Source organism: Manis javanica, chromosome 13, assembly GCF_040802235.1.
Source record: "Manis javanica isolate MJ-LG chromosome 13, MJ_LKY, whole genome shotgun sequence".
Classification (NCBI taxonomy): Eukaryota; Metazoa; Chordata; class Mammalia; order Pholidota; family Manidae; genus Manis; species Manis javanica.
This window is the reverse complement of record NC_133168.1, coordinates 76,428,260-76,448,893: the sequence shown is the minus strand read 5'-3', so window position 1 is coordinate 76,448,893 and position 20,634 is coordinate 76,428,260. Positions and strand designations below refer to the sequence as shown.

At 35.0% G+C, this 20,634-nt stretch overlaps 1 protein-coding gene across 8 annotated transcripts in view; it reads right to left on the bottom strand.

The window, feature by feature from the left end:
- Window positions 1-5,835: 5,835 nt before the first annotated feature.
- The window catches only part of QKI (QKI, KH domain containing RNA binding), a 152,362-nt gene continuing 137,563 nt past the window's right edge, over window positions 5,836-20,634 (bottom strand). For 2 of the 8 annotated variants that reach the window (XM_017656201.3, XM_073219870.1), the window contains 4 exons: window positions 20,313-20,400; window positions 18,648-18,947; window positions 15,802-15,876; window positions 5,836-11,753 (listed from right to left, as the gene is read on the bottom strand). In XM_017656201.3, the coding sequence (XP_017511690.1) occupies window positions 11,737-11,753; window positions 15,802-15,876; window positions 18,648-18,947; window positions 20,313-20,400 (480 nt within the window). In that variant the 3' untranslated portion in view covers window positions 5,836-11,736. Of the gene's footprint in view, window positions 11,754-14,673; window positions 16,663-17,563; window positions 17,908-18,647; window positions 18,948-20,312; window positions 20,401-20,634 lie in introns of those variants that run through there. The other 6 variants (XR_005062854.2, XM_037023976.2, XM_017656202.3 and 3 more) reach the window with 6 other exon arrangements.

The following is a 20,634-nucleotide window of genomic DNA, read 5'->3' as shown; positions in this document are numbered from 1 at the left end:
GAGATTGGAACTGGAGTTGGTTAACACCAGGGCCACAAGCACCTCACCCTGCTGGGCCATGTCACTCAAGGGCTCGGCTTTGGCTCCAAAGGAGACCCAAAGGGCCCTAGGACATGGAGGGTCAGGTCCTGAGCTGCCATGCTGAGACCTGAGCAATGCCTTTCTGGACAATCTAAGGAGTCCCTTGGATGAATAAGGGCAAATGGGTTCTTCCCCCTAAGACTGAACAACCAAAACTGAGTGGTTGAATAGTTTTTGTTGAGTAGTAATTCAGTAAGACAGGCTTTTAGGAAATCTGGCTACTTCAAATATGGTTTACACCACAAAGCAAAACCTTATACTAAAATTTAGCCATTGCTACCATACCTAGACCCTTACTTCCCTTCTTCACAAGAGAGAATTGGAATTTACTAGATGTTCTGCAGACTTGGGGTTGGAACGCTGTTATTTTATAGGCTGGATAATGAACATACTATTTTTACATTTGGTTTTTCTTCCCTAGTCCTAGACTGTGAGCTACTTGAATCAAGAACTGTAGCTCCATTTTTGTCTAACAGAGGCAGGCATGGTATTCAGCACAATCATCTTGGCACAGAAGTACTTCTTGCAAGAATAAAATGGCTTAATATCTTGGGGAGCTCTTTTTTCACTCATATTTGGAGCTTCACTCAATCAGCATTAATTCCAAATTGGATCTTATCTATTGAAACAAGGACAATTCAGCTTCAAAATGTATTTAACTATTATACATTTTTATCTACCTCCTTAATCATCATCCTCTTATTAAATTCTGAATGCAAAATGATACAGCCCACTTTGGAAGAGAGTTTGGCACTTTCTTACAAAACTAAACATACCCTCACCATATGATCCAGTAATCATGTTCTGCTCCGTGGTATTTATTCAAAGGAATGGAAAACATGTCCATAAAAAAACAGTACACAAATGTTGATAGGAATTTTATTCATAATTGCATGGAAGCCACCAAGATGTCTTTTGATAGGTGAATGGATAAACTGTGGTCCATCCAGGCAATGGGGTATTATCAACACTAAAAGGAAATGAGTCATCAAGTCATGAAAACATATGGAGGAAACTTAAATGTATATTACTGAGTGAAGACAGTCTGGAAAAGCTACATGATGTATGATTTCAATTATGAGACATCCTGGAAAAAGCCAAACTATAGAGACAGTAAAAAGATCAGTGGTTGCTAGGGGCTGGGGGACACATGAATACATGGACAGAGGACTTTCAGGGCAGTGAAAGTGCCCTGTATGACACTATAATGAAGGATACATGTCATTGTACATTTGTCCAAACCCACAGAATGCTCAACACCAAGAGTGAACCTACTGTAAACGTAGACTTTGGGTGGTGATGATGTGTCAATGCAGGTTCGTCAGTTGTGACCAAAGCCCCACTCTGGTGGTGGAGGCTGCACATGCATCGGGGCAGGGGGCAAGTGCATTTCTTTACCATTTGCTTGATTTTGAGGTGAATGTAAAACTGCTCTAAAAACAGTCTATTAAAAACAAAAACACTTTCCTAGAAGCACATGTATTTAATAAAACAAAATGATGTCTATTCATGTATGATGAAAGGAACCATAGAAAAATAACTGTGATCAAACAGCTTTAAAGATGTTACTTTCTCTCTATAAATACACATATTCCAAATTAACTTGGTATATTATAATGTATATTAAGTGGCATATGAAATGTAGAAGTGAAATCTTTATTTGGACAATGGACATAGTTCTTATGTCCCCTTTGACAAAGCACATAAACGCCTAAGGAGCAGGTTATATGTCTCCAGTTTGCTTTGCAATACACCAAGGTCTTAAGACACTTGGATGATTTTTGCAAAATAAGTTGCAAGTATGGAAAACAAGCTTACATTGCCCTAACAAATAAATAAAGGCATAGCATACACATTATACACTTTTCTCTATGGTTTTAAATTTGTGGCCTCACACAAATATTTTAACTTAAAATTTGTTAGAGCTACTTTGAAAAGCATAGCTTTAGGGTGGCAGTAAAACATTCCTAAATTTTGTTTCAAAATGAGGCTAAAAATCTCTTGTGCAGTAAAAGATGTCTTTGATGAAAATTTCCTATTTTGCTCTCTATCTAGACCACATGGTTGATTGAGGCTTATCAGTAACAAGAATAACAATAGCAAAATCTCCCCAACAGATCACGAAGGAAGCGTTTTTGAAAGGATATGGAGTTTTAGAGTATGTGGGCTTCTCTTGGTTTCTAGTTCTAAAGCATTCATCTGTTTTACTACATGGCTTTCCCATACTTGAGTAACAAGCTTTGATGCACAAGTTTGGTTTTAATGCATACCAATATGCAGAGAAACATTTTTGTCCATTGCGTAACACTATTCTTGAATCATAGGCTGATTGTTAGCATCTGACACCATGGGTCCAATCCAGTGAAGGACTCAAGAAGTTGATCACAGTGCTAATATTCATCAAAATGAGTAACACAGTTAAGACAGGCACGATTCCTGATAGAGTATTAGCGATTTTTTTAAATCAACTTACTTTGTTTTTAAAGTCATTGGTCTATGATTTGATGCTAAAGCAGTCCTTTTCTAATATACAGCCCAACTTCTCCCCTGGTATTTCTGTATTTTGGGTTCATCACCACAATTCTATGAGAGTTTCTACTCAAGAAATTTATATTCGGACTGAAAAGGAGAGGAGGAGAGCCTACTGTGCAAAGAGCCTTCCTTACCGTCTGCCGAGGACCCTTGGCGAGCTGGCTCATTCTGACAGACACTGTTGCTGAGTTCTCGGCCAGCAACCTGCTAGAGGATGCAGACACCACAGCAAGCATGGCTTTCATTGGCTGTGTTCTGGTCAAGTGACAAGTGAAAAAAAGCGTACCTAAGAAATGAGAGTTGGTGTGGTAATCAACTCCATTTTTCAAGTTCGAATTATGCAAAGTCTGCATAATGTTTTTTTTCTATTTTTCCTTTGAATTAGGTCTGTTCAATGCAGTCTTGCAGAAAGTGGTACTTATCTTGGAATTTAGGGGATACAGCAGTAAGAAAAGAATGAGCTTCCCAGTACTTCCCTTAATAACATTCACTCTTCCTAGTCGCAGTTCACTGTTCGCTTAAATGTGAAGTTCTGTAGGTAAATATATTGCACATATATTTCAATAATTAAAAACCTTATTTCTGTCTTACTACAAATAATTTCCAATAATTAAATGATTACTGCCAATTACTTTTCATTAACTCAGTTCAGTACTTCTTGTTAGTTTTAGTTAAGGTACAATGTATGCTTTGTGATTCAGTAACTTTTCATTGCTATTCACTTTCTAGGATGGAGCTAAGGATGGAGGTGGACAATCTTTGGTAGATTGTAACAAGCAGTTTAGAAAAATTCAGGTTCATACCTCTTTGAAGGAGTCAGTGTATTTACAAGACCCTTCTCTGTATTTTTTAGTTTAATGGTATATAAGTAATTGGTAGTGTTCACATCAGTGATAGTTTCCTCGAATAGTACAAAATCTCTTTGTAAAATAGATAGAATTCAATGAAAACGCAATGCCCTCTGGAATACATAAAACTAAACTATTTATTTTATTTTTTCTTTTGTGACTCTCTGTGCCAGGTTGCTCCAAGACCAATGGAAAGCATCCAATTCACTTTTGAACCAACACTGATACCTAGTGACCACAGTCTACTTCAAACTTCCCAGTTTTTTTTCCTTTGACTTAAAAACCAGTTTTACTGCTCATAGCCCCCAGGCTGATGCCTGAATGACAATTTAGAATGGGGCATTTGTACATTTATTAATCTTGTTTTCTTCCCTGATATGCCAATTTAGATCTTACCTTCTTAGATCTTTTCACATGTATAGTGTTCCACATACTAAGTTTTACATTTTCTCATCATCTGGAAATCTAGAATTCATTTTACCTTTGAACAACTTTTCAGTGTTGTTTTATCTCACTGAGAAAATAATGGGCAGAAATATCATTCATTAATATAACATTTGACTAAAATGTATTCAAGGCCATCTTTCTCCTTATACTACTAAACTGTTTGACTAAATCATTTAAAATATTGCAGTAAGAACAGCTTTTAAAATTCAAGCTTCAAGCATAGCCACTTTATTCACTCCCAACCTTGACAGAAGTTCTAAGTTAAACAAATGATCATGAAATCTTAAGTTAACTCAAATAGTTCTGTAAAAAAATACTTGTGGATTCATTTGCAAGTATTTTCTTAAAATTTTGTCTTTCAGTGTTTTTTCCATTACTTTCCTTAGTAACCAGCTAAGTAACCAAGGCATAAGTAATATCCAGCGTAGTAACCAGAGCATACATTGCAAAGGCAGAACCATAATTTTCATCTTAATTGAGATGCTTTCTGAAACTCAACTGTTGTGTATAGTGCATAAAAATAAGCACTTCTGTGATAGACTGCACTCTATATGCTTCACAAAATAACACTTAACTGGGATAATCTAATTTTAACAAACATTTTCTGGAAAATGTGATCCCAAATTTGCTATCACCAGTATTTTCTTTTAGATGTGGAATATTTTGAATACAACTATTCAGTGTTCCATTAGTTTAACTGCTTTCTAACAAGACCACAAAAATTCACTATGAACAGGTAGCTGGTATAAATATAAAAAATTATAGGAAGGAACTCAAATGCCATCTGGTCCCTCCACTCACTTAACAGAAACTCCCAACCATATATTAAGAGACAGGTATGAATTATAATTGACTAAAATTTATTATTTAGAAATTGCATTCTTCTGATTCTGGGTGGGGGGCAGGTAAGAACAGTAGAACCTGTTTTACATTATACCTTTTAAGAAACTAGTTTACTGGAGTCAAAATTACCATTCTGGATCAGAAGCACAGATGCCTACTGGGACCCAGGAGGTGAGGAAAACATCAGAGCAGGACAGGATAAGGCAGTCAAGGGCCCACGCAGGCCAGGGGCAGTAAGGAGTGGTGGGGAGATGACTCGCTAGGCAGCACATGGCTTGAAGCGGGTATCGAAATGCCCGTTTCTGCTGATGGTTACCATGTGAAAGGCAGGCTTCAGCTGTCTAGGTATTTTGATATTTGAAGTGAAGAGGTTTAAAGTCCAATCTTTAGACTCTAAATGCAGGCAGGCAATCAAAACAGCTGTAACAACCCTGTCTAGGTGAAAGCCAAAGCCATTTGCAGCTGCTTGTCTGCTCTTGTGCTCTAGATCCCACCCACCTGGCCCTTTAAGGTGTGTGGGGCAAAAATGACACCCTAGTGAGTGATGAGCAAAGGCCCAGCACTTGGAGATCCTGAAGAAGGAAGGTACTGGGAAACCTAAGGCGCAGGGAATCACGAGACCTATCTGTCAGGATGAAATCTCAGAAAGGCTTCAAACTACCAGTGACAATCTTTTCACCCATTCTTCTTCTTTGTTCAAGAAATTGACATTAGTCCTTTTCACATAACCGATGGGATTCATATTTGGTTGTCATTCCTCTTTTTTCTTACATCTAAACGCTACATACAAATTGCACCTGTTTCTTAATCAGAATTCTATTTTGGAGGCACAGTCAGCTGAGGAACACTGTTTATGATTTCCTTCAATTACTGCAGTCAAGACAAATGGGGATCGCTTTCTAAATGACAGAGCTCCAGAATGTCAGATCTTTTTTATATTATTTTAAATAGTGTTGAAAGATCAATAAAAATTAAAAATGAGAGTGTGCATTCTTTATTCTGGTATTTACACGTTTTTTTGGGGGGGGAGAGGGGCATAAGCAGCATTTTCAGCTGCAACTTGCCTGAGAAGATGAAGCATATGTACACTTTTCCAGTTGGTTTATTGCACTTTATGTACAGTCATATGGGGTTCTCCATTCACATGTGATTTGGGAAGACCTACTTTTTCTCTACATATACAACTTCCACAAATAAAATTCTAAATGTTTTATACACACCACTACAATATAAACCACACAGATGTATTTGGTAATCAGAACTTCTGAATAATAGCATTTTTAAAAAGGCGTAATTTTCTTTTTCACCCTGGGAGCTGAGCTTTTCCAGCAGAACCATCAAGCAACTGGGAGGCACTGTTGTGCTATACGCTGCACCTACCACCCACTTCCATCACGAATTAATTCCTCCTCCTCTCCCGCCCCCTGTAATTAGTGCAACAGAAACACAGAGAGGAGTACTACGTTTAGGTGAACCAGTTTGATTCAGCATTGAGTACCAGGTATACAATTTTGTTAAGTCTCTACATAACAAAGACATTTCAATTTGGATAATTTTAAGGAACCGCAGGTGAAATCACGTGTATACCAGCGGAATATTTCTAAAACTGTGTTATCTTTTTTAGAAGACAACACTTTAAAAAAAACTATTTTCCCCTTTTAAATAATGATATTAAATAATTTGTGACAATGTTAAAAGAACTACCTTAAATAGTTCTTACAAAGTCTGAGTCTGAAAACTGTTACAGTTTTCTGAGAGCCATTTTTTATATTAAATAATGGATTATATCTAGCAATAGATTTCATTATTCTAAAAATCACCTTCTGGAAATACTATAAAGCTAATTATTATCAAGGAATAAAGACAGACGCCTTATCCCAAACAAGCAAACAAAATTGAAAAAACAAAACTGGAGAAAACTTGAACTCTTTCTTGTACCTAAGATACAGTAAGTGTTAGACTTCACTGGTAAAGAAAAGATTCTTGATTTTGGTAATGAGCAATTTGTTTTAAACTTAATGTCTTTCAGTGCACTACAAAATCCTTATCTGTCTAGTATTTATTTAGAAAATCTTAACCACCTACCTACTTTGTGTGTTTGCACGTCTTGGCTTTAAGGAGAGGGTGTTGCACTACCCCTCCAGGTGGGCTCTACTGCACACAGTTATTGCACTAGGGCGTATGGAATTATTTATTTTCATGCTACAAAAAAAAAAAAAACCATTCAGTACATTATTTGACCAGCTTCTCTACTGAAGGCTTAACTTTCAATTGTTTGATCAAAAAATAGTAGAAAACAATAAACTGATTTTAGCATTTTATCACTCTTAAGAAATTGGTAGTATCATGTTTATTACTATTACAGCCTGTAGGAAAGTGGAATTTGTACTATTATTTTCACCTTTTAAATGTGGTCTTTAACAGCTCTTACATCATAAAGGTGACAGTATGATATAATTATACCTAAGGTACCTTGGCTGAAAATGAGATGAGACTGCATTCACAGGCTTCAGAGAACATGTAACAAATTGCATAGAAATTCATCAACTTAAGGGACATAGTACCATGACAACTTGTATATTAGCAGCTTCACAGACATCTTCAAACTTTTATAGAATACATGAACCATATGGCAATGAGAACTTTTAGATAGTAGTATATTAAAGCTGTCTACCTAATAATACATGCCCCCCACCCCTAAATCAGAGAAACTGTATTTGTTTGATCCAAATGACAAGCTTAATTATGATTAAATCAGTTATTACCGCTATTCTAGGCATTTCATATATGTATATATATACTATGGGGATATATAAATATGGGAATACTTCAACAGTCTGGTTAATACTGGCATACTTGTATCTTCCAAAACATGTGACTCATTCCAGCCAATTTTAAACTTTCAAATAAATAAAATATAATTTACAAAGATAAGCCATTATTTACAAACACAAAGATTCATCCTGAGAATTTATTATCTAGAACTGTTTCACAGAAAAGGAAATGACCAGTATCTGTGAAATAAAAATCCATCTTAAGAGTTAGAGAATTCATAAGTAGACATCAGTTTACCTAGGCTGTAGCCAGCAAAAGCATGAAGATATTTAATCTTCTTAAACTGACTTGCATGTAAATAAATTAACGATATGTAAGTTTTCAAATGCCAGTGTCCTTTTCCCTTAAAATTTTTGTATTAATGTTATATTCCTACTGTATTTTGGAAGAGGGTGAGAGCGAAGTGGGGTATGTTGTCACTATTAATGGTTTACTCTGGACTGTCATGAGAAACACAAGCCACTCTGCCTTTGGCTTTACCTGTATTGAGCTCCCTTAATAGGAGCAGCTGGCTTAAAACAGTTCAACACATTATAAAAGAAAGATGTTCAATTAAGACAAATCTGAATGAAGGAAACATCATCAGATAATTTGTTTTATAATGTGACCATACAGTTACCTACTCAGAAATGGAAAAAAAAAATGGTTCAACAAGGAATCAAACTGGTTTCTTGGGGTTCATCATTACAATGAAATCTCTTTCTGCTTTATGCTGTGAGCAGACAGTGATTATTTTGGAGAAGGAAAAATAAGAAAGTGTGGAATTAGTAATGCAGAGGCTGAAAGGCAAGTGGCAAGACTAGAATGCCTCAAACCAACACTATTTTGTTCCCATCTCTACTGGCACCTACCCCCCAAGGTAAAAGGCCAGAATAACCAAAAAAGCCATTTTAACAGTAATGTGCAGAATTGTCAGCTGACAGACAACATAAAAACAAGTCACGCTATGTTATCTGTGGTCACGTTCTTCAGGGTTAGTCCAGTAACTCAAGATTTTACATTCTTTTGTCTTTATGTGTTTATTTTAATTAAACATGTAAAGGTTAATAAACAGACATAGTCCAGAGTTAGTAGGTTGGTATTATAACATTTATTAAAATAATGCTATGGGTTAATAGAAACAGCAAAGAACCAAAGAATTAAAATGCAAGCTATGTAAAATCCCAACTAAAACCCAAAAGTGTCTAATGTATTCATTCATTAGCTAACTAAAAGCCCAAGAAAGACAAGACACCCAATATAATAAAGTACTGCAAAACAATTGGCAATTTTCGGTTATCAAAATTGTGGATTTTGCATTTTGTATCCTTTTCTCAATCAAGAAAAAAATTCTTTTTGAATGTTATATAACATACATATAAAACAAGATAGAAAAATACATTATAAACTTGTAACAATGGCTGTAAATACATTATCTTACATGTTTCTCATAGGCAATAGGTTGGTTATGGTACATACACAGCATGAAACTACTAAGATAATAAAGAATAGACAAAAATACATGTCAGCTGTACGGTAACATACAAGTGACACTCCCATCTACCCACGCTAAAAAAATTACATAATACTGTCAGAAAAAAAGTCTTAAAAACTACGTATTTTAATAAGAAATAAATTCAGTAAAGAATGATAATACTGCGAACCAAGGCATTCAGAAATTTCAAAAGTCATGCTTTTTTTCAGTTGATCCAAAATTTTGTCAACTAAGTTTTCAAAAGTTTGTTCAGAGCTAACATTACTCATAAATGTCACACATTTATTTCATACATTTACTTCCCCATAAAAGACCTTTGATAAACATCTAAAATGTCCAGGTATAACATAGTTGAGATGAAACTGGATCAAATACTGGTATCATTTTAAAACTTACACTATCACCTCAAGGGTTTGAGTGTCGCAAATTTATTCAACCAACCAAACAAAATTAAAATCAAAATGGCACAGCATATATTGTAAGTAAATCAAAACAACTGTATGTGTAACAGAAAGACACAGCAGTGGCACATTAAACCAGAGCTAGCTGAATATAAAACAATGAATGTCTATTGCATAGTAAATAAACTGAAAACATTTCCAAGTGAGACAAGATGATGGAAGTCACCATGCAGGTGCTCCCTGAGCTTCCTGCTGACCTCTGACTGTGAAGCTGTGAAGGTGTCAGAGGGAGCGAGTTGATGAGCTGGGGACCCACTGCCACTTGATATTTGCCACATCTGGTACTGAGCAGTTAATGATTACCTACTTATGTGTTTAGATGTAGGCTCTGTGCACAAACTGCTTCAACTATAAAACTGAACTTCATGAGAAACTGGAAGCTTACAACTTACATGTAGTTGAGTATGCATAATGATGCTTGTTTTTCACATTCTTTTCAAGTTAAAGAAAAAGTATGTGGGAGGGTGGTTTTGGGGGAGTGGGGCAGCTTCAGTTACTAAAACCAGCAGAGATGGATTACCCAAGTGATCTGGATAATGACAGAAAGTCTGATTAAGTTTGGGTCATTTAAAAACACTGTTTTCTAGAATGAAAATGACAAAGTTTCACTTTTGTGAATAAGTTTGCTAAGTATACTATTATCTCCAATTAATAATTTAAAAAAAACCCTAACACCCTTGGATCCCTTCTCCGAATAAAACAAAGCTCTAATTTTGTCTGTAAAGTGATGTTCATTCAGATCACACGTAATTTTCATTTCAGAATCCTTTGGGCTAATATTAAATAGCACAATAACCAAAGCGTTCAATTATGACTTGAAAAGAAAGATGTTTTAAAAACTTGTCAGGCATTAGAAAAGTTATCAAACTTTTTTCACAGTATCAAATTTGGCAAATTTGTATCAAGATAATGTGGCAAAAATCATATAATTCAAACCATCAACTCATTTGACTCCCCTCCTATCTTCTTTCACATACTGGGCGATGGAGTAACATGCATTAACTTGTATTCTGAGGGAGGAGCTGATCTTACGAGACACTTGACTAAATGACTATGAAGGAAAATAAGGCACTTTCTTTTCTTTAGACTTATTCCAATACTTAAAAAATAAAAAAGAAAGACAAAAAGGCTCTTTTGGTCTTTTGTTTCTTGACAACCACCAGAAAAAATCATTTAATGAAATAAAGGGTTTCTTTGTTCTTTTTCTTTTTTTTATAACACTTGAAAGTATAAAATGCTACATTTCCAAAAATATATATATTTTTTTCTGCACCAGCACCCTTGTATAGTAAAAGTATCTACTTTTTGTTCATTTGTTTCAATGCACTACACTTTATCTACAATTTCATTACATGTATACAGCAAATAGGCAAGCATGGCTTTTACATCCTTAATGATTTTTTTCTATACAGGGAGGTTTAAAAAAAATATTTGAACAGTTTGCCCAGTAATGTGACACATAATGCATGTACCTTGTTTTCATATATTTTTTTAAGGAGGTGTAAAATAAAGGTTCAGTAATTTTAACTCAGATATTTACCTTTAAAAATAGTGTTGCAGTTTGTTCTTTGCATTACTTTTCAAAATTCCTTGTTAAGCTTTCTCTCATGGCACACTTCTAATCAAATTTTGGCAGGCAATATAAAAAAGGCTGCAACTTGTGCCCTTTGAGGGCACTGTAGTGACTAAACAGCATATCCAATTTTGAATACTTTTGAAATCACTTCACCAATGACATCCCTGACCAAAGGTTCATGCATGATGCATCATCACACAGTACATTCAGAGAGCTTGACTCGCTATGAGAAGAGATTCCTAGAAGTTTCTCACAGTAACTGCCTCTGTCACTGAGTACTTAAGGGCCATCTGTGTTCCCTTCTGAAATGAGGCCTTCTTACCGTTCGCTTAGGGTGGGACATTACAAGATGATCAGTGCTGTGGGATGAATTGGGCCTTATTGCTTTACTACTATTCAGTGCAGGTTCTAGAACCACTTTCACCCAAACAGAACAAAAAACCAAAAAACAAAAGCTGAGTTGGAGGACAATTTCTTTGTCTTTTGTTTGGTTAGATGGTAAGACGAACGAACGGACAAGTGCCTCAGCTCGCTGCACTGACGACAGGCAAGCAAAGGCGATTACCAGTTAACTGATCAGCAGGCAGGCATGGTCAGGTCATCATTGGGTGAAGAGTTCAGAGGTCAGAAGGTCATAGGTTAGTTGCCGGTGGCGGCTGGGTGGTTAGAAACAAAAAACAAAATAAAAAAAAAAGAAAAGAAAAGATAGAGAAGAGATTAGTTTCAGCTAGTGACGGCTTAATGACAACATGAAAAACTAATCACAACTAATAAAAAAAGCATGTTTAATTCTGACAAACTGATTGACACCATCTAAAGAATACAATAAAAATCATGACAATTTCGTATCATGATTTGAACAAATGAAGAAGAGCCCACTCCCACAAAAAACAAAAACAAAAACAAAAACTGGTTAACAGGAAAAAATAGAAATAAAATACAACTAACAACTAATAGTTAGTAGCAGTCAATGAAGGAAATTGGAAAACAACAATGAATAGGTTTGGTATACAGAATTTTGAAACAGTCAGTGAGGTTATCAGTATCTGACTGCTATTAAGCATTAGTATTCTCTCAGATGCAAGCATTAAAGCAACTATTAATGATGGATGTGATTATTAATAACTGATGATCAACAGAAATGAATCTAACGAAATTTAAATCTCTTTGAACAATTTGGTTCAACATAAACTCTGGGCCAAACAAGGTTTCTTTTGTTCAATAAATGTTTATTGCTTTTTCAATTATCCTATTTACAAACAACATGGAATTTCTTGGCCTTATGATACAAAGCAATACTAAACTATAGTCTAGCGGTGTAGGCAACATCATGGGAACCAGAAAAAGGCCAGGGATTTTACACTAGCCAACACTTTCCAGTTGAAAATACTATTTTACACATATAGAACACTTATAAAATGCACTTGCATGTAAACACTGTAAAATCCTGCCATTTAAAATTCTATACTTGAAAAGCTCTAAGTACATCAAAAAATAGAAGAAATTTCTAATTGATACCAATAAGGTATTTTAAAACTACAGCTTTCTTTACTCAATTTCAAAGCTAATACTCTGCAAATACAATAAAATCTGACATTTCATATACATTCCTGCTTATATTTTATATTTTAAAAGAAGCCACTTGTAAATACTATTTTCTTTTGCAAAATAACAGAACAAAAATTTTTTTTTAAAATTACAGTAAAACATAAAGTAGTTCTCAAGTGGAAAAGTTATCCTTCCCAATGTCCTTGAGTTGTTCCTTCCTTAATCAACCTGTCACATTCTGCTTCACCAAACTTGGTCCACTTAACAGTAGTATGATTTTTAAGACTCGTTCAACAGCTTAATTATTTCTACTATGTTCTGAGGTTTGAAAGGATTTTCTGTACTGTCACCGCCATGACTAAGGCAGAGGAGATGTGAATGCAAAGATACTCAGTGCAAAGGTAGATTCCAGGCCACTTCATAAATCAAAACCCAGTAGGTGTAATGTTCAAAGAGTTTAAGTGATCTACATAATAAATGGACTGGATTACCTTCATGTAATAAAAATGTTTTCCAGAAAGTATCTTTCAGGATAGTTTATAAACACTACAAAAAATACTGTATTTTCAATGTGACCAAATTTTCCCTGAATTTCTTAAAAATAAGTGGAATTTTATTTTGAATAAAAATTGCTATTCCAAAATCAAGGAAGAAAATAAATATTTAATGTGATACAGTCATACCACTTCATAGGTACTCCAAAAATACAGAATCTTAAAGCATTTGATATTACTTAAATTTTTGATTAAAATTATATCAAGTTTCTTATACAAATTATGTAAATGGTAGCTTTTGTAAATTAATTATTCAGAAAAATTCACATTGTTTTTTTGAGCATGGAATATATAAAACAAACTATCATACACACACACACACACACACATAGACACATATTACGTGTGTGTGTGTGTGTGTGTGTGTGTGTGTGTGTGTGTGTGTGTGTGTACACCAGTACACCTAGAATGCATCCTCTGCCAAGTCCTGGACTCCTACAGTACACACAGGTGTCAACCGTGCAAAATCACTTACGGATCATTACAACTAAAAAGTCAGTTGGTCTTTTGATGATAGGCCTCAAATTCAGTTATGAAATATATGTAAAGGTGGGTTTATTTCTAGTAAAAAACTAGGTATTTGTCAACCATGCAGTACTCTAAATGCTCATATAGAATTACATGGTTATATGTCCAAGGGCTGAGTTTCCTTGCCTTAAATGAATGCTCATATTAATCTTCCCTTCAAAAGATTAAAAAATAAAAATAAAAAAACGCCTCAAAAATAGAGAAAACAGTAGTATGGTAAAATAATTTAAGTGAAGGACTTCAGACCTCTCCCTTAGACCCAATGAGTGCATAGGGTGATAGTTTAACAGCAGTGTACATGTATTCTGTTTTTTAAAGAAAGAAAAAAGGTAGCATTTCGGTTTGCTGACATTGCATTTTGAATAAAATCAGTGTCAGGACTAATCAAAACACATATAACTACAAAAGAGCCATGCATGGAATGTACTGTCATTTCCAAATGCAATAAAATCTCCCTAATATTTCAACTATCTGAAGGCACTGGAGTATTGAGTAAGCCAATAATTATTATGTTAAAACAAAATTATGACAAATCTACAAGGTGCATGGAGGGAAAAGATAACAGAAGAAAAACTACTTTAAAAATACTCTTTGTAACTATTTTTGACATTAACAATGTGGGGAAAGAAGCTTCAAATTATTCTGGAATTATCTGGTTTCCTTAAATCTAAAGTGACTTTTTGTTTTTAATTTCCTCCTTCATTAGGAGACTTGTTCTAATGCAAAGGGGGTAGTGTATACACTTGTACATGACACACTCACAAGGTGTATTATATTCATAATCACTGAGCTTGGAGGTCTATTTATTTTGTTCACTAAATAACGACTACAAGTCATGTATTAGTTAGAAGTCTTTAGGGCTCTTTGATTATGTATGATGCTAAATAAATATCATCAATGTCTTTGCAAAGGTATGTTAGTCTGATGTGGACAACAGCTGTGTCTATTATCTATTACCAGTATTCAAGATAACCACGTAAGGCAAGTAGTTCTTCCATAAATTCATAGAAGATGCAGGATTGTATTGTAAATCCATTACTTTTGCCCATTTATAATAGAGACTTTGATCAACTCAATTAGGTCATAAATGTGCCATAATAGAAACTTGTAAAAAAATCCTTTTCTACTTTGCTCCAGATTCCTTTCTTGTGATGATAAACGTAGGAAACAATTCAATGTCAATAAACCGAAAATATCACTCCTCAATAAACATAAATAATTTATAAAAGGGTCCAAGGGCATATATATAACACAAATTACAAATGTTGAAAAGGAGAAAAATGAAGACTTATCTTCCAGTCACAGGTTAGTCAAAAAGGATATTCAAACAGTTAAATTCATGTCACCACAGAACTTCAAGAGATAGTTTACCTTCAGATAACACATTTTAGCAGCAAATGACAAAAATCAAAGGATCCATTTTGGCAAAAGAATATAAGATAAAAGGGAACTGATTTCCTGATTTATAAAAAAAATCCAACTGCATCAAAATTCTCTTCACAGTCCTTACTTTGCTGATTTCAGCTAACTACTTGACATGTATATCCTCATGTTTATACAATGGCTCAAATATCTTATTAAAAAGCAAAATGGAAACTAAATCTTCAGTTTTCTCCAAAAGGACACAGGAGGCATATATTCCTTTACTTCTCTCATTAAAGCACCATCCACTCAGTTCATTTTGCAAAACCAACCCAAAATTCAGAACAATTAAAAGGTAAATTTTAGCAAAAATTATTACCTAAAAATTAAGGCAACATCAAAATTTAATAGCTCCCCAAATGGACTAATTTATATCTTAGTAGGAATAAATCACAGTACATACTAACATAGGATTTAATAAGTTAAAATATGAAGGGAGCCAAAAAACCCACAAAACTCCAAGAACAAAAAAAGACACCCCCCGCCCCCGCAAACCAACCTTTAAATCTGTCAATTATTACAAATTAATTTAGAAAAAGAAAAGAAATGGTGTGCAGGTAAGCAGTTACATTCTCCCATCAGGTGTGGTGTTGCAAACCTCACGGACACCCAATGCATTTCTTACAAACAAGAACTGCAGAACTAAACTAACCTCGGTCTGCGGTCACAATCCTTTGGTAAGGATGGACACGCATATCGTGCCTTCGAACTTTAGTAGCCACCGCACCTAGTTAAATTGCAATTACCAAGACAAGGTTAGAAAATATTCACAAGGGAAAAGAAAACAAACATTAACAGCAGGTTTATCAAATGGATTTCAAATGTTCATTTACTACAAAAGTTTCATCATAAGAAACACGTTAAGGCACAGTAGTTTTAAAATTAACCATAATATGTTGTGATATATGTGTCTATTAATATTGCATTCATTTCAAACATCTTGGCCTTAACCTATTTATCCATTCATTTACAATCCCAACTTACAGTATTTTAAGAACTCTATTAGATCCAAACATATTTAAGCTTTACTAGTCACATATTCACTGAAGTGCCTTTCTTGCAGCAGGACTACTTAAATAATACCATATTTAATACTGACAATTACATGCTAACCTTAAGACCACTTCCAGAGTTTATCACTTAAAAAGGTTTAAAAGCAATTCTTAAAGCCTACAGATTGTGGTTTTAAACTTTGCGTCAATAAGTATGAACTGCAATGAATTAGGTGATTAGTAAAGCAAACAGTATAGTACACTTAGCAGTCAGTATACTACTACACACTCTGTAAGTTACCGTTACTTCATAAGATTACAGACTAAACCAAATTACTGACATACTTTTACTTTGATCAGTGTGCAAAAAGTGCAAGTAAGTCACTGACTGCTAGGCTAAGCTTCCCTCCCACCCCTACCCCCAAAGGCTGCTGAGACTAAGCATTTGTTAAATTCAGATCTGATGAGGGTTCAGTTAAGACCGTTCTTGAATTCTTAGCCTTTCGTTGGGAAAGCCATACCTAAAGATAAAAGGAAGGGAATTAAAAATTAGTCATCAATGAAGATTTGATGCTAATACCAATCTCCTCACTACCACCAACACACATGTCTGCATCTGTTTTGAAAGGCACTGCTTACTTTAAAATAATATGTGAGACTCGACATATAGCATGCATGTTATCTGTGTGCAACTTTATTATAACTTAGAAATCTGAAGTAATTTTCTCATTTCTCCAAGTGGTCAATATCATGTTTTACTGCTTAGGTGACAAAGCGAGAAATAAAATTGATCATGGATATTTGTCATTTAGTACTCATTATTATTCATCTTATGAATGCCAATTAGGTATCTGTATATTTTGCTTTTGTCAGTCTAATAATTATAATAAATACAAATTTTCCAACATCACAAAAACATTGTTTTAATGAGAAACAAATTTTACTGCAGTGCCTCTTGCTGTTTCTAAGCAGTAAACTGGTCCATCACCCCTTTTTCATTTTAGATAAGCTGATCTTATACAAGTATAATTCCATGAGGCAAAATCAGAGAGATCTTGCATTGAGAGTGCTGGAACAGCAGCTGGTGGCTAAGAGTGCCAGCCCTGCAGGAAGCAACGAACTCCTCGAACAGACGCTGTGCGTGCAGCAGAGAGGAGCTCTGGGACAGGGGAGCAGGCATGGGGCCACAGGACAGAGTGTTAACAGAAAGGAAAACGTGAACAGGTTACATGTTACATGTTATTTAAAAAATGCTTCAAGAAATGTGCAACAGAAACAAGCCTCTCATAAACAGTTCTATAGTATAATTCTGACCTACAATATTTATACAATGATTTAGAGATAAACAGAAAACATGTACAATTAAATGTATTTGTTCATGAAACCAAAGGCACCTGAATGCATGCACACACACAGATAACATACAGAGCATCGTGGCTTTCTTTAATTGAACAATGTATTTTCAAGTTTAAATCTTAGTGTCCAGGTTCATTAAAGACTTCCAAATTTTTATCAATCAGTATTAATGCTGGAAAAAAAAACTTTATAAGATCAAAGTCCTAAAAGTCAACAGCATGCATGCAGCACCAAGGTCATATACAATTCAAGAAAAAAGTATTCAAATTCTGTCTGGTAAAACAAAGGGGCAGCGCGGAAACAGTTTGTTCCACATTGAACGGTCGTGTTATAACAGCTGCTGTACTCTAGTCCTTCATCCAGCAGTCAATGGGCTGAAATATCAGGCATGACTGGCATTTCAATCCACTCTATAAAAAAAAGGCATCAGTAATGTCTTTTTCAAGCACACCACTTTCTGTTCAATCAAAACCAAGCGTTTATTATAGTTTGATCTTAATTTTTTGCCTCAAATGTGATTCTACTTCAGTGACTTGGTACTTACTTATCAATCTCATACTGTACTGTTGAAATTGAGAGTATCGCTTCTGTTTTATATTAGCTAAGACTTTAAAAGAGGAAAAACTGAAGAAACCTGAAGAATGCATCTGGTCCCTTTCATATTTTAAGTGATCACAAATATCAGAAAATACACACACAATAATAGCAGCTTTAAAAAAAAATCTCAAAATACCCTCACAAAGAAACTTAAAATTTAGCCAACACAACAATTAAATATATAAATCTCGGAGATGAAAGGAAACCTAACTTTGGGTAGTGGAACTGCTAGAAGGGATAGGCCAATAGGAGGGATCTAAAACACAGAATGACCTCAGTGATACCAAATGTGAGTATTTTCTGTTTAAAATGTTCACAGCAAATTTACCCAACCAGTGAGTATTAGTTACCAAAATGAACCTGAACAAATTTAAGATGCAATTTTTCAAAAGGGGAATCCTTATGAGAGGCTGAAATAAAACAAAATTAGTCTTTAGGCTTTCCCAATGGAAACTTCTCTTGCCTCTCTAAAACTGATACAATCAGTTCAAAGTCTGGGGCAGCAAAAGCTATGAGGAAAAATATTGCTAACTAGACAGGGAGAACAACTTACCTAATACACCACTAGGTTCAATAGGATACTCAAGGATTGATGTAGCTGGTGCCAACGTGTAGGGGTACTCATAGGGTGTGTAAATCAAACCAGCTTCGGGCCCTGGAGGAACTATTGCAGCAGTTGGGTGAGGAGTTCCGTTCGGCATGACGGCGGTCTGTATTTGTCTGATCAAAGGCATTATGGTAGGGCCAGCTGGCGTAGGAGTACGCAGGGCAGCTGGTGGGAGAACAGGCGCAGGCCCGGTAATAATCCTTGGAGCAGCCTGGGCAGTTGCTGCAAGAGAAAAGGCAAGGGCTGCTACAGTAAGCAAAGAAATTTAGAAGGAAGTACAGAGACAGCAGTGTAAAATACGGAAAATGAGAGGGAAGTAGGAAAAAGAAAGGAAAAAGCAGGAAAGAAGAAAAATAAAAGGAAATCATTAGTACATGCGCTGATCACACAAAAATGCCAAAGCACACCAATCAAATGCAAACAGCTTCCCCTTTCCCAATGTGATTAACAAATATGCAAAAATTTAAAAACTGTAAAAAAAAATGAATGAGACCATTAAAATAGGTTATATTTAGTTCCATATATTTGATGTATCTATGTTTTTAGACCTCATAAAACCAAAGACACATGCAGAAGCACAAAAAAACACTTGCATTAAAAACATGTTAAAATTTTTTTTCTTGTAATTGGAGTCCACAGAAATACAGTTTTGGCATATTTCTAAAGAGTAGCTTCCATTTCAAATTAGGGAAAGAATAACTTCATTTTATTATTGTTAGTCAAGTTACATATAAATTTCCTGAATCCGTAGGAATTTCTGCATAGAAAAAAATACAGAAAAGGTACTGTTCCTAAATACGTGACTATTAATGACATGCTCCTTCTCTTAAATAAATTAAAGCCAACCATGTGTAAAATGGTCACTTCTACACCCACTAGGTTGCCTACAGTTTGGAAAGTTGGCCAGGGCTTTAAAACTTTGTTTCTTCGAAAAATTAGTAACTTAAATATGATGTTATGTTCATATAAATGACATGTAAACCTTAGATTGTCTCAAAATATATTTCACTTTCATTCTGTCTCACATTAAATGTAAAAAAACAATCCTCATAGTTTATCAAAGCATGCATGCACGCACAGTAAATATAAAGGGAAAAATGAGATGAAAAATATTATCACCTACTGCTCTCTGTGAACTCACATATATAATCAGTAGAGAAACACTACTGGAAGGAAAACATGCAAGCAAGGGTAAAGGACAGAATTCAACAAAAGATCAGTACATTTAGATACATTCCAAATTAGCCTTAAAAAAGTCTTCAAAAATATTTTGTCCTTTGTATAAACATAGCAAAATAAGCTAGAAGCTTTAAATCTGTAGTTAACAGAACAAGAAATTTCCTGAAACTCTTGAATTTAGAAGTCAAAATTTCAATCAAAGAATGAAATTTATAAACCCCAAACTTAGACATGCTGGCATGAAGTAAAATAAAAAAAGTGTCCTCAATTCATGAAAGCACTAAAAATGGGACTACTAGTCCCATCCATATTAAGAGACAATAATTTCAATTCTTCCCATTTAACAGTTCATGTGTTGTGCTGCTAAAAAGAGAAAGGTTTGTGGACAAAACAGCTCAGACAGCTGTTACCCTGGGCCCGTCTCTTTCTTACGTGATTTAATGTTGGCATCTCTGTAGGTGCCATTCAGTATCGCAAGCTCCATCAGCTGCATCTTCTTCAGGCTGTCTTCTCCCTCCGCCTGTACATGGAAAACACAGGGGCAGTAAGTACTTGAGATGGTCTGCATATATCACAGCTGTATCTACACACAGACACTAAAACAGGGATGTGACTCACAGCCACCTGTTTTAGTCAGGAAAAAAAAAAACTAAGAACAAAGATGCTGACATACTGAGGCCCATTCTCTCAGTGACGGTGTACTGAGAAGCAGGATATTCTCGACTGACATCAGCTACATTTCTGTTTGGAAATT